This window comes from Pteronotus mesoamericanus, unplaced genomic scaffold (genome assembly GCF_021234165.1).
Source record: "Pteronotus mesoamericanus isolate MK-2021 breed Mesoamerican mustached bat unplaced genomic scaffold, CSHL_Meso_final contig_33, whole genome shotgun sequence".
In the NCBI taxonomy this organism is placed as follows: Eukaryota; Metazoa; Chordata; class Mammalia; order Chiroptera; family Mormoopidae; genus Pteronotus; species Pteronotus mesoamericanus.
The window spans coordinates 4563192-4576944 of NW_026555135.1; the positions used below are offsets into that span (position 1 = coordinate 4563192).

General features: G+C 42.1%; 1 protein-coding gene across 1 annotated transcript in view; it reads right to left on the reverse strand.

The window, feature by feature from the left end:
• Nucleotides 1-6320: 6320 nt before the first annotated feature.
• The window catches only part of LOC129072690 (glycerophosphodiester phosphodiesterase domain-containing protein 4-like), a 108755-nt gene continuing 101322 nt past the window's right edge, over nucleotides 6321-13753 (reverse strand). The window contains 3 exon segments of the mRNA XM_054576187.1: nucleotides 6321-6456; nucleotides 6497-6581; nucleotides 12684-12736. Of these exon segments, the coding sequence (XP_054432162.1) occupies nucleotides 6321-6456; nucleotides 6497-6581; nucleotides 12684-12736 (274 nt within the window).

A 13753-nucleotide genomic window follows, 5' to 3' on the forward strand; every position in this document is an offset into this window, starting at 1 on the left:
TAAGAAAGAAGAGAAATAAACTATTAGTATAAAATCTAATGACTTAATATGTACAAACTTGATGGACCTGAAATGAACATTTAAAAACTATGTAGAAAAGACAGTATCACAAATCATGGAGAAGAGTACAGTGGATTTCGCTGCAGTAGCCTCTAGTATTTACTGCTGTTTTTTCTTCCTGGATCTGCAGTAGCCTCTAGTATTTACTGCTGTTTTTTCTTCCTGGATCTGCCACTGATGATGTCATATGTTGACCACGTCTGACCTTAGGCAGTCTGTTCGAGACTTCCAGGAATGTACTGTCTATGGCTGTCTCATTCCACTGTTAATCTAGTCACTCTGCACTCAGCAGTCAGGCTTAGGTACCACAGGGCAGGGGAGAGTCCCTCCTGGGGGCAGAGCAATTGTGGCCTCTCACACTGCTGCCAATCAGGGGTGTGATCTGCCTGAGTGAGATGGTTGCTGCCATATGGGGGATGAGCCAGCACCAGACCCCCACTGGCTCTTCCCTCAGTTCTTCCCACAAAGCCTCTGTCCCCAGTCTCTGCTCAGGCATCTCCAGCCCACTCTGCCCCCACCTTTGCCAGAACCCAGGGTAAGTGGCTGCAAATAAATATTTATGCATTGGCCTTTTAAATAGCTCTTTGCATCTCCAGCTGCCCATCTCTGGCAGAGAGCAACCCTGCTGCTTTTCACTGCTGACTGTTTTCTGTGTACTTTTTGGGCTCTGGTGCTGTAGGCTGGAAATCCCCGCTTACAGTTTAGACCCCACTCTTCTCAGGGATCCAACTGGCCACTTAAATATCCCTCTACCGCTGTTGCCTGTGGGTGCCCAGACAGCCCTCTCAAGTCTCCACCACACTCCTTACCAGTCATGCTGTGCTAGAGCTGATTCTTCTGTCTGTCTGAGGTCATAAGGCTTCTCTCTCACTGTTTAGTTGTTCCAGGTGATTTCTCCACAATTCAGTTGTAATCCAGATTGGTCCTGAGAGGAGGTCAATGTGACTTCCATCCACTCCTCCACCACCTTGCCAAGCCTGAATCTGGGTGATATTTGTTTTGTATTCTAGTTGTAATTTTTGCTGCAGTTGTGCGTGGAGGTGAAGCATATTTACTTATGTCTCCAACTTGGCCAAGTCAGCAATCTTTTTTTTTAAGAGTTTTATTGAGAAATAATTCACATACCATACAATTCATCCATATAGAGTACAAGTCAGTGACTTTTAGTATATTGAGAAAGCTGTGCAACTATCCCCACAGTTTTAGAACATCTTCATCACCCACAAAAGAAACCCCATACCTCTTAGTGATCCCCTAATCCTATCTACCATGCCCCCACACACAGCCCTTGATAACCACTGTTCATTTTGTCTATGGATTTGCCCATTCTGGATGTTTCATATAAATAGAATCATACAGAGTGCTCCCTTGTAACTGGCTTTTTTCACCAACAATGTTTTCAAGGTTCACGCATGTTGTAGCATGGATCAGGGCTTCATTTCTTTTTGTTATGAAGTCATACTTCTTTGTATGGATATAACCATATTCTATTTATCTGTTGATCAGATGATGGATATTTGGGTTGTTTCACTTCTTGACTATTATGAATAATACTGCTATAAACATTAAGGTGCAAGGTTTTGTTTGGACTGTTTTCATTTATGGATCATATTTTAACTCTGTGTTTAACTTTTTGAGGAACTGCCAGACTTCTTCACAGTAGCTGCACCATTTTACATTCCCGCCAGGAGTAAATGAGGAATTCTCTACATTTTTGTGAATACTTGTTATTATCTTTATTTTTATTAAAGCCATCCCAGGGGATGTGAAATGATATCTCATTGTAGTTCTGGTTTTTATTTCTCTGAAGGCTAATGATTGTGAGCATCTTTTCATGGGCTTATTGACCATTTCTATATCTTTGGAGAGATGTATATTTGAATCCTTTGCCAATTTTTAAATTGAGTTGTCTTTTTGCTGTTTAGTTGTAATAGCTCTTTATATTTTTTGATACAAGTTCCTAATCAGATCTATGACTTGGGAAAATTATCTCAAATTTTGTGGATTATCATTTGTCCTTTGAAGTATCAAAGTTTCAAATGTTGATGAAGCCTATTGGCCAGGAATCTTATTATCTTACAAGATTGTCAGCAGGAACAATTCCAACTTGTTAATTTTCCATTTTGAAAGTACTCTTAAGGGACTTCCGGCCAAGATGGAGGCGTATGTAGATACACCTTGCCTCCTTGCCAACCAAAAGAAGGACAACAACAAATTTAAAAAACAAAAAATAACCAGAAATGCCAGAAAATCAAACTGTGTCAAAGTCCGACAACCCAGCAGAAGGGGTAAAGACAGGCAGCTGGGTGGAGAGGATGTGTGGCAAGGTGGTGGCTGGTGGACCAGGCAGTCCCACATTTGCATGTGGATACACCATGAGGAACAGCGGGGGAGCGAGAAAGACCGCGCAATCCAGGGTTCCAGTGCAGGAAAAGAAAGCCTCAAAACCCCTGGAGGTAAAAACCTGTGGGCGTTGTGGTGGCAGGAGAAACTCCCAGTCTCACAGGAGAGTTTCTTGGAGAGACCCATGGGGTCCTAGACCGTACACAAACCCACCCTCTCAGGAATCAGCACTGTCAGGGCCTGATTTGCTTGTGGGTAGCAGGGAAAGAGACTGAAAGCCAGCTGAGAGCTAAGCAAATGGCATTGTTCCCTTTCAGATTCCTCCCCCACACACAGTGCCACAATGCAGCGACCTGGGTTGCCCTGCTCTGGTGCATACATAAGGCTTTGCCCCTACAACATAACAGGTGCACTAAGACAAAAAAAAATATGGCCTCAATGAAAGAACAGATAAAAGGTCCAAAAATAGAACTAAGCGATGAACAGACACCCAATCTCTTAGATGCAAAGTTAAATCCCTGGTAATTGGATGCTTACTGAATTGGTTGAGTATGGTCGCAAAATGGAGGGAAAAGTCAAGGCTACACAAAGTGAAATAAAGAAGAATATATAGGGAACCAACAGTAAAGGGAAGGAAACTGGGACTCAGATCAATGATTTGGAGCAGAAGGAAGAGATAAACATTCAACCACAACAGAAGGAAGAAACAAGAATTCAAAAAAATGAGGAGAGACTTAGGAACCTCTGGAACAACTTTAAATGTCCCAATAACTGAAACATACAGATGCCAGAAGAGAAGAGGAAGAGCAAAAAAATGAAAACTTATTTGAAAAAATAATGAAGGAGAACTTCCCCAATCTGGCCAAGGAAATAGACTTCCAGGAAGTCCAGGAAGCTCAGGGAGTCAGAAAGAAGTTGGATCCAAGGAATCACACACCAAGGCACCTCATAATTAAATTACACCAAGATTAAAGATAAGGAGGGAATCCTAAAAGCAGCAAGAGAAAAGGAGACAGTTCCCTACAAAGAATCCTGTCAGCTTATTTCTCAAAGGAAACCTTGCAGGCAAGAAGGGACTGGCAAGAAGTATTCAAAATCATGAAGGGCAAGGACCTACATCTGAGATTACTCTATCCAGCCAAACTATCATTTAGAATGGAGGGGCAGATAAAGTACTTCCCAGATAAGATCAAGTTAAAGGAGTTCATCATCAACAAGACCTTATATGAAATGTTAGAGGGACTGATCTAAGAAAAAGAAGACAATCAAAAACTACGAACAGTAAAATGGCAACAAACTCACAACTATTAACCACTGAACCTAAAAAAACAAAAACAAACTAAACAAACAACTAGAACAGAAACAGAACCATAGAAATAGAGATCAGAGGGGAGGGGGAGAGGAGAAAATGGGGGAAAAGGTACAGGGAATAAGAAGCATAATTGGTAGGTATAAAATAGACAGGTGGGTTAAGAATAGTACAGGAAATGGAGAAGCCAAAGAACTTATATGTATGACCTATGGACATGAACTAAGGGCGGGGGGGAGGAATCTAGGGGGAGGGGCAATGCAGGGAGGAGGGGAATAAAGGGGACAACTCTAATAGCATAATCAATTGTGTGTGTGTGTATATATATATATATATATATATATATATACACACACATACACATATACGTGTATGTGTGTATATACAATTTTTAAAAAGAACCAAAAAAAGTCCTGTTTATCACTTGAAGAAAATTGGGCTAGATGCCTGTTAATTTATAAAGATCTTATAAGAATTACAGTTGAAAAAGCACAATATTAAAAATAAGCACACACCTAAATTGAGGGATAAGCTAAGTGGCTATGTATGTGAGAAAAGGTAGCAGGGCAGGATAACACCCAGATCATAACCCCTGTACTTAGGAACTTGACACCTTCTATATAAATGAATTGCCAGAAAATGCAAGTTAAGCAACTTATCCTTCTCTCTTCTATCTAGACCAGAAAAGAGCTCATAATGAAGGTAGAGTAGGGAAAAGGATAAAGTTCCCTACCATGTCATGCACTTCAGGCTTCCACACTTATGTGCATGCTCCCTGCATCCTTCCAGTGCTCTCCAGGGTTAGAGCAAAGAACTCCCCCTCCATGAGGCCCCCTCCAGATGTCCCAAGGGGAATTATGCCATGTCCCCTCTGTGGCCCCCAAGCATCAGCTCATCCTGTGTGGAGGATCTCATTTCTTGCTGCTGCGTGGGTTCGAACTACAGATCTTGGGTCAGTCTGCCTTTGCTCCTCATGTGCTGTGTGGCCTTGGCCACTCTGGGCCTTTGTCTGGGACTGGGGCAATTTAGGGCAGAACTGGCCTCCCCGCAGGAGCTGCCAGCACTGATGCCACAGGGTCTGGACCTGGCAACTGTTCAACTGGCACTTGCCAGAAACATCTCCCTGGCTCATGAAGAAATCCTGAAAGAAACCCCCAAAAAATGCTGCCTTGGTTTAAATCCAATGGGTCCCTATAAAACAATACTTTGTCACCAGGATGAAACAACCAAGTTGATCTGTGACCTGGGCGGGTCTGGGGGAGGGGGCTTCGAACAGGGAAGGAGTGATCTGGAGCAGTGGCTGGGAGGAGTGCCTGGAGAAGCGAGGGCAGAGAACCCCCCTGAAGTGGGCGTGCTTGCGATCTGCCTCGGGGCCCCCTGATCCTCAGCAGAGCCAAGTCCTGCTCGCCCTCACACGCCCATGTCTGGGCTCATCCTCCTCTAGGTGCCCAGCCACCCCACAGGGAGACTAGTCCTGTTTTCCCCAGATGTTTGTGGCAGGGAGAGGGGCCGGTTGTGGAAACGGCGGTCCCAGACCAGACTGCCCTGCTTTCTGGGATGATCATGGGGCTGTCCAAGACCGCCCTGTCCCCCAAACGGTTACATGACTCCTCAGCCAGCCCGGGGCCAATCTGCGCCAGGAGGAAGGCGCCGCAGTGGTCTGCCCTCCACCACCATCACATGGCGGGGGGTACTGAGGCCCAGAGGAGAACTGCGAATAGGTGGTGGCCACCTAGTGGAACTCAGTTCACTGCTTCTAACATTGTCTGCCAGACAGAAGGGGCCCTGGATACTTGTTCTGGGCTCTAGTTTCCCCTCAAGGCCAAAGGTCATTGGGTGGGCAAGGGATTATGCCACATTCCCTTGGGGAATTAGCTATCAACAAGCTGTAGGAATGCATCCCACTGCAAACTAGATCACAGAATATGTGGGGTGAGATCTTTGTCCCTGACTCATGCCCATGCCACCTATTTTCTGACTCAGGATAGCATCACTTTTGCATTCATGCCCTAGTCTTTGTCACCTGAGGGATCATGAGGGCTCCAAAGAATACACCACTTACCTCCCCATTCTTGAAAGTTTGCCTTTATTTACATGCCGATGTTCACCACAGCTGCTCCATTAGCAGGGAGTACTAGGAAGGGTTAGGATGAGACAAACCCTGTATCACCCAGACAACAATGAGCTCCAGCTCCAAGATGACATCAACTATTTTTCCCTTGCCCGTACACTGGAATTGCATCCTTTATAAAAAGGCTAGACCAGAACATTATCCGGCAGTCTTAATGGCTCTTCTGTACTCCTCTCCTGATCAATGCTTACTATCACTAAACTAGCGCAGAAAGGAAGCAGAAGGTGGCAAGATGCTGCTAATTCTTCTTTGAGGACAGCCCAAAGGAGGAGGATGTGATAGAAAATATCATAAGAGACGATTCTTGGGAGGATTCAATAGTGGAGGTCCTTTTGGGTTGTGTTTCAGAATGAGATACCTCTATGAAGGAAATTGTTAGTTCATTCACCTTCAAGGCAAGCAATGCCATTTGGAGGATGGCCTTCCTGGTGGCCTCCCAGGTGGGTATTTGGATGGAATCATAGTCCTTAAAGAGTATCAGTTGTCTAGTGTCATCCTTGCAGGCAGCAGTGGTTTGGTGGTTTTCTTGACTGGCTCTGGTTTGTTGCCTTTCTTCCTGGGGACTGCTGAAAACTGGTGAGAGCCAAGGTAGGTCTTATGCTATTGGTTATAGCTGGGTAGAGGGGTTTTAGAGTTCAGGGTATTTCTGCAACTCGGGAGGTGGGGATGGCTCTACAGAGACATTTAAAGCTTCTCTTTTATTTTCTTTTCTTTTTTCGAGGCTCATACTCTCAGTATCTGTGGGATAGAAAAGACAAAAACACAGATGCCTCATGTGTCACTTCTTCAGTGTTTGCTGGTCATGTGGTGAGATCCTACTCATCTTTAAAATGTCAGTCCTTTACCTGCCATCTCAGGTTCTTCTCCCTAGTTCTTGCCCTAACTTGGCTTTGTGCTGATTTTATCATAGTCCACTAGTTCAGCATGGTACTGAGGTTTAAGAGTCTATTGTGTGAGGTTATAGCTCCCCATGAACATCCCCAGAAGACAGAAGCTGACATTTTCTTAAAGTGTATACGTTTCACAACCACTGCTTCCAAATCAGTTTGAATAGAAAAAGGAATAATCCTCTATCAGAATGTGAACTTTTTAAGTTCAAAGACTTTGTCTTGCTTGTCACTATGTACACAGTGTCCAGAAGTGTCTGTTATGCAATAATTTTTTATCTAACTGACTGACAGAAAATATAGATGGTGGAGACATCTTCTAGTAATGGAGCTTGAAAATGGACTCTTACCAAAGGCAAATTAAAAACTGGAGGAAACCAAGAAAACATCTTAAATTACGTAACAATTTACAATAAGGGGAGAAAGTGTGGGGCCAAAAGCTAAAAGAGAGAATCCAAAGAGGTAAGCCCAGAACTCAGTTATTTTTGTGAAGGTAACTGAATCTTTTTTAAGTTACATTTTATTGATTATCCTATCACAGTTGTCCCAATGTTTCCCCCTTGGCTCCACTCCACCCAGCACCCCCAACTCCCTCAGGCAGTCCCCACACCACTGTACATGTCCATGGGTCATGCATATAAGCTCTTGGGCCACTTCATTCCTTACACTGTACATTCCCATGGCTATTCAGTAACTACCGGTTTGTACTTCTTAATCCCCTCACCTCTTCACCCATTCCCCCCATACCCTACCCATCTGGCAATCATCCAAACACTCTCCATATCCATGATTCTGTCTCTGTTCTTCTTGTTGCTTAGTTTGTTTTTAGATTCAACTGTTGATAAATATGTATTTATTGCCACTTTATTGTTCATAGTTTTGATCTTTTTATTTTTAAAAAAATTAGGAGAGGCTTAGGAATCTCTGGGACAACTTTAAACATTCCAATATCCAAATCATGGGGGTGCCAGAAGGAGCAGCGGAAGAGCAAGAAATTGAAAACTTAATTTAAAAAGATAATAAAGGAGAACTTCTCCAATCTGGTGGAGGAAATAGACTTCCAGGAAGTCCAGGACGCTCAGGGACTCCCAAAGAAGTTGAACCTAAGGAAACATACACCAAGACACATCATAATTAAATTATCCAAGATTAAAGATAAGGAGAGAATCTTAAAAGCAGCAAGAGGAAAAGAGAGAGTTACCTACAAAGGAGTTCCCATAAGACTATCAGCTGATTTCTCAAAAGAAACTTCATAGGCAAAAAGAGGCTGGAAAGAAGTATTCATAGTCATGAAAGGCAAGGACCTACATCCAAGATAACGCTATCCAGCAAAGCTATCATTTAGAATGGAAGGGCAGATAAAGTGCTTCCCAGATAAGGTCAAGTTAAAGGAGTTCATCATCACCAAGCCCTTATTATAGGAAATGTTAAAGGGACTTATCTAAGAAAAAGAAGATAAAAAACTATGAACAGTACAATAACAACAAACTCACAACTATCAACAACTGAACCTAAAAAAAAAAAAAAACAGACTAAGCAAACAACTAGAACAGGAACAGAATCACAGAAATGGAGATCAGATGGGAGGGTAAGAGGGGAGAGTGGGGGAGAGGGTACAGGGAATAAACAGCATATATAGTAGGTACAAAATAGACAGGAGGAGGTTAAGAATAGTATAGGAAATGGAGAAGCCAAAGAAATTATATGTATGATCCATGGACATGAACTTGGGGGTTGGGGGGGAATGCTGGTGGGGGGTGGTGCATGGCAGAGTGGAATAAAGGGGAGAAAAAATTGAGACAACTGTAATAGCATAATCAATAAAATATACAGATATAATAAAAAATTAAAAAATATTTTTTTAAAGTTTCTCATTATTCATTGCTAATATAAAAACACACAATTGATTTCTGTATCCTGAGACATTGCTTAACTAATGTTTTAGTTTCAGTAGGTTTGTTGTTGTTTGATTCCTTATAATTTTTTAAATGTAAATAATTGTACCTGCAAATCAGGAGTTTTGTTTCTTCCTTTATGCCTGTCATTTATCTTATTAAAATGGCTAGGATCTCCAGCACAATGCTGAATAGAAGTTGTGAGAGCAGATTATCTTTGTGTTATTTCTGATCTTATAGGGAAAATATTCATTGCTTCATCATTAAAAATGATATTGGCTTTTTAGTAAATATATTTGTAAATGTCTTTGATCTGATTGAGGAAGTTTCATCCTTATTCCTAGTTCACCCAGAGCTTTTTTCATAAATTGGTGCTAAATTTTGTCAAATGTGCTTTTTCTACTTTATTTTGTGAATATAGTGAATTATACTGAGTAATTCTGAAATGATATCTTCATCTTGCATTACTGAGATAAACCTCACTTGCTCATGATGTATTATCCTGTTTAAAGTGATGGATTCAATTTGCTAATATTTTGTTAAGGATTTTTAAGTCTAAGTTCTAAATGATAGTGATGTGTAAATTTAGTTCTCCTAATGTCTTTGTCAGGTTTTAATTGAGGGTATTGCTGCAGCTGGGAAGTCTTCTTCCTTTTTTCTGAGTTTGCATAAGATTAGTATTATCTCATACATTTAGCGAGTGAAACTCTTTGGGCAATGGGCTTTTCTCGTGGTAAGGTTTTTGATATACAAATTGATTGTGATAGTGGGTTATTAAAATTTTCTATTTCCTCTCACAGTTCTGGCAAGTCATGTATTTCAAGGAATTTGTCTAATTCATTTAATTTGTCAAATTTAATGACATAAAAATGTTCATAATTTTTCTTTATTGGCAACATCTCTTCCCACCTCTCTACCTACCCTCTCTCTCATCTTGCTAAGAGTGTATCAATTTTATTTTTTTCAAAGAAACAACTTTTGATTTTTTTGTTTTCTCTATTGTTTGTATCCTTTCTATTTGTACCATTGATTCCTGATATCTTTAGTATTTCCCTCCTTTTCCTTGAGAAAAATTTAGTCTTCTATTTCTAGATTCTTAAGGTAGAAACTTAATCAATATTAAACCTTTCTTCCTTTTAACATTTAAAGTTATATATTTCCCTCTAAGTCTTGTGTTAGCTGGTACCCCACAAATTTTACTGTTGTAAATGCATTATCCTTTAGTTTAAAATATTTTCTAATTTCCATTGTGATTTATTCCTTGATCAATAGGATGTTTAGAAATACATTCACTTCCAGCATTTAGAGACTTGGCTACATATTTTAATGTTTATTTCTTATTCAATTTTGTCGTGGTCACAGAACATACTCTGTAAGATTTCAGTCATTTGAAATTTATTTATTGAGACTATTTTATGGTTTTTGATGTGGTCTGTTTTTGCAAATGTGCCAGGCCATATACATTTGAAAATATTGCATATTCTATAGTTGTTGGGTATACTGTTTTATGGTATTTAGGTCAAGGTAAATGAAAATGTTTTTCAGACATCTACATCCTTTCTGATTATTTTTTCTGTGTTCAGTTGCTCTTTCAGGTACTGAGAGAGAAATGTTAAAATCTCTGGCTGTAAATCTCTTTCATTCAGTGTTGCTTCATGGGTTTTGAAATTATATTATTAAATGCTTACACAGTTATAATTATCAATACCTTCCTGATGTAGTGACCTTTTCATCATTATTAAATCTTTAGTTTACAGTAATACTCAATGTTTTCAAGTGTGTTTTTTCAGATACAGTCGTACCTTGGTACCTGTCGGCCTCAGAACTTGTCAAACTGTGTACTCATCACATTTTGACAAGAAAAGAATGTTTCAGCACTTGGTGCTTGCTCACTGGGCACTCGTTGCACTTGCTGGAATTTGTATGAGTCACAATGCTGCCCCACAAGAGAAAATGCTTTATCACTTATCACTTGAAAAATGTGTTCGGTGTTCATAGGTTTTGGCACTCATCATGAGTTCCCAAACGAATTAACAAGTACCAAGATACCACTGTACTTCATATGCTGTAGTGGTTGTGGTGCAAGATGTACTCAGTGTTGGTGGCTCTATTCTCTTCAACCTGAATGGAGCTGGACTCAGGTTCTGGCTTCTGTCCAGTCTTCCTTGTTCCTTCCCTGATTCCAAACTTAGTCCTGAACCTTCTAAGTGTTTCCTAGAGGTCTCAAACTGCCTTCCGATGCATTTTCTTTTTGCTTAGATCAGGCAAAACTGGTTTCTGTAATAGCAAACTAAAAACTTAAAAACAGGAAAACTGTTACATTTATTTTCTATTCTTGTTATTTCCTTATCATCATTTCAACATGCAGAGGAGTAGAGGTCAAATTAACTTTTTCTAAGTTAATTTTCTAATCCTTCATTCAATGTGAACACATCTTCAAATTTTCCTTCAAAACTTCTCTCCTGTTCACATTTTCCTTACCACTTCCATGTTCTTTTTATTTCATGGCTGGATTACTTCTAAGGGATGAGTTGTGTGCCCCTAAATTCACATGTCAAAGCCTTAAGCCCAGCCTCAAAATCTAAACTATATTTGGAGGTGGAGCCTATAAAGATTTGATTTACATAAGGCCATTAGGGTGGACCCCAATCCAGTCTGACTGGAGAAGAGACAATTTGGAGCCAGCCAGAGACACTGAAGATGCACGTGCACACGGAGGAAAGGCTGCCTGAGGACGCGGCACGGAGGAGGCCCTCGGCAAGCCAAGGACAGAGGGCGCAGAAGAACCGAACCTGCTGACACACCCATCTTGCATTTCTAGCCTCCATGAACAGGAGATAAGTAAATTTCTGTTGTTTAACCTGTCCAGTCTGTGACATTTTGTTATGGCAGCCTCAGTTTAATCATGTAACTGCTGAAAATAATAAGGAACCTGGAATACAGCCTTCAGACCTCTCACCAGCCAGGAGAGCGAGCTTCAGATCCATGTACCTCAGCGCTACTTGAGAACGCTCCGCCCCTCAAGAGTGTTGGGCAATCTTGGTTTGAACTTTCAGTGTCACAGCATGAAACACCATTGCCTTCCATTATTCCAATTTCTGCACTTATTTTTTCAGAGCCCCCGTGGATCCATTCCTGCCTCTAAGTGTCGTACCATTCAATCACCTGCCACCGTCAGGAGGGCCACCGCCGTCCACAGAGATTACATTAATTCATGAATTTGGGACTTCGCCTGAGGCTCCAGCAGCTGGGTAAGGAAACCGTCCCGTGCACTGCACGCTCCCCTGCTTCCTAACTGGGTTTCCCTTTGCCACTGCACTGGCTTCCCATAACTCACTGTGCGGTTACCTCCTTTTGAAAATTAAAGCTAGCTTCCCTCCCCCTAACTGGCCTATCTCACTTCCTCAGCCCCTGGGTTCTCCTGCTGAATAAGACATTATTTTGGTTTCCATCCTCCTACACAGACAATCTAGCATATTGCTCCTTTATTTGAAACTCATTTGCCACCTCCCGACGGCTTATACGCAGAGCCTAGACCCTAGTCCAGCATTTCAGGGCCTCTGCAGTGTTCTCCCCACCCTCCAACACTCGTTACCCACAGCTGAAGTCCCTCCCACAAAGCACACTCAGCCCTAAGGGCCATGGAAGCCTCTGTCCTGGGCCTGGTGCTCGACCCAGGGTGCGAATTGCTAGACTCTTGTCTGCTTCCTCACTGTTCTCTGTGGGCCACCCTCCATTCTTCAATTATCTTCATTCCCTTTCAGGAGACCTGGCACAAATCGGTTACTCAAGAACTGTGATGAATGAATAGTTGAAGAAATTAAAAATAAATACCATGTCCACAAACTTCCAAGGAGTCTCACTGTTTAGAGACTGAGTCCAAAATGAAGCTTGATGTCAAGGGCACTCCAGAACCCATGCCCAGCCATTCCTCCCAACTTCTTCCTAGTCCCCACCCCTCCATTTCCCAGACTCCCTCAGCTCTTGTCAGAGACACAGAAAGCAGACCCTCTGTCCTAGGGACAATGGGTAGCACTGGGTTAGGTCTCTGTCTTTACCTGTGAAACTGCTAATGCTTTCGAAGACTCTCTCTTTTTGGCTTTCTCTCCACCTGGAAGGAAGCAGACCACCCATGAGCGTTGGAGACCTTTTCCAAAAATAACAATAAACCAACGCAGAAGAGAAACACTACCCATCAAATTCTCACTTAGGAATTTGTACTTTCCTCCTCTAAAGGATAACTCACAAATGAAGGCATGACGGGCATGAGGAGGTCCACAAAACCACGGTCTCCTCTAGCTAAGATTCCTCTTCCAGGATATACAATCTTGCAGTGCTGTAGCACTGTCCTGTCAAGGATTCGCAAACGTCATTTTCTTGGACAGATAAACACTGTTCTCTGCAAAGGGGCCGTGATTTTCCCAGGGTCACCAACAGCCAAGGGGCAAATCCAGGCCTAAAAGCCAGGCTTCCAGGTTTGCGGACTTGCTCTTTGCACAGCGTCCCGTTACGTTCCGGACAGTCTTCAACCTCTGTCCTTTCTCAGCAGAATCACATTGAATCTGTGGTAACAGGCTTTACCTGAGCCTTAGTGACAGCCCTCATCCGTAAAATACTGCCTTGTGCTGAGGAGGTGGAAGGGGTGTGAGGAGCTGCAGGCAGTATGAGAAGAAATGAAGGGCTCAGACTAGTAACCCTGTCTTCCTGAGAACTTGCCATGGGGAATATGTAGGGTGTTCGGTGACACGGGGTGTGAAAAAATTCACAAAGAGAAGAAAGTATAGTGGGCAAAGTTTTTATTCACTCTCCAAGAAAGGAGAGGGGCATGGTGTGGAGAGACACACCACACTGAGGGGTCGGGACTTTGAGCTTTTATTGTATTTTAATTGGATTGAAAAAGGACGGGGGATTGCTACTGTGAGGCCTCTGGGCTGTTTGGGGGTATCCTAACAGGAGGCTTCAGTTTGTTTCAATGTTATCTCTTGCCTTTGGTTTGTAGGGAGCAGTTAGTTCTTCCATTCCAGTAATTTCCAGTCCTGGGGACACAAGCTCAGAAGAGTAAAATGACAGTCATATTTAATAAGGTCATAGGCCTGCTCAGCAAATGGTGCCACAATATCAAATGGCG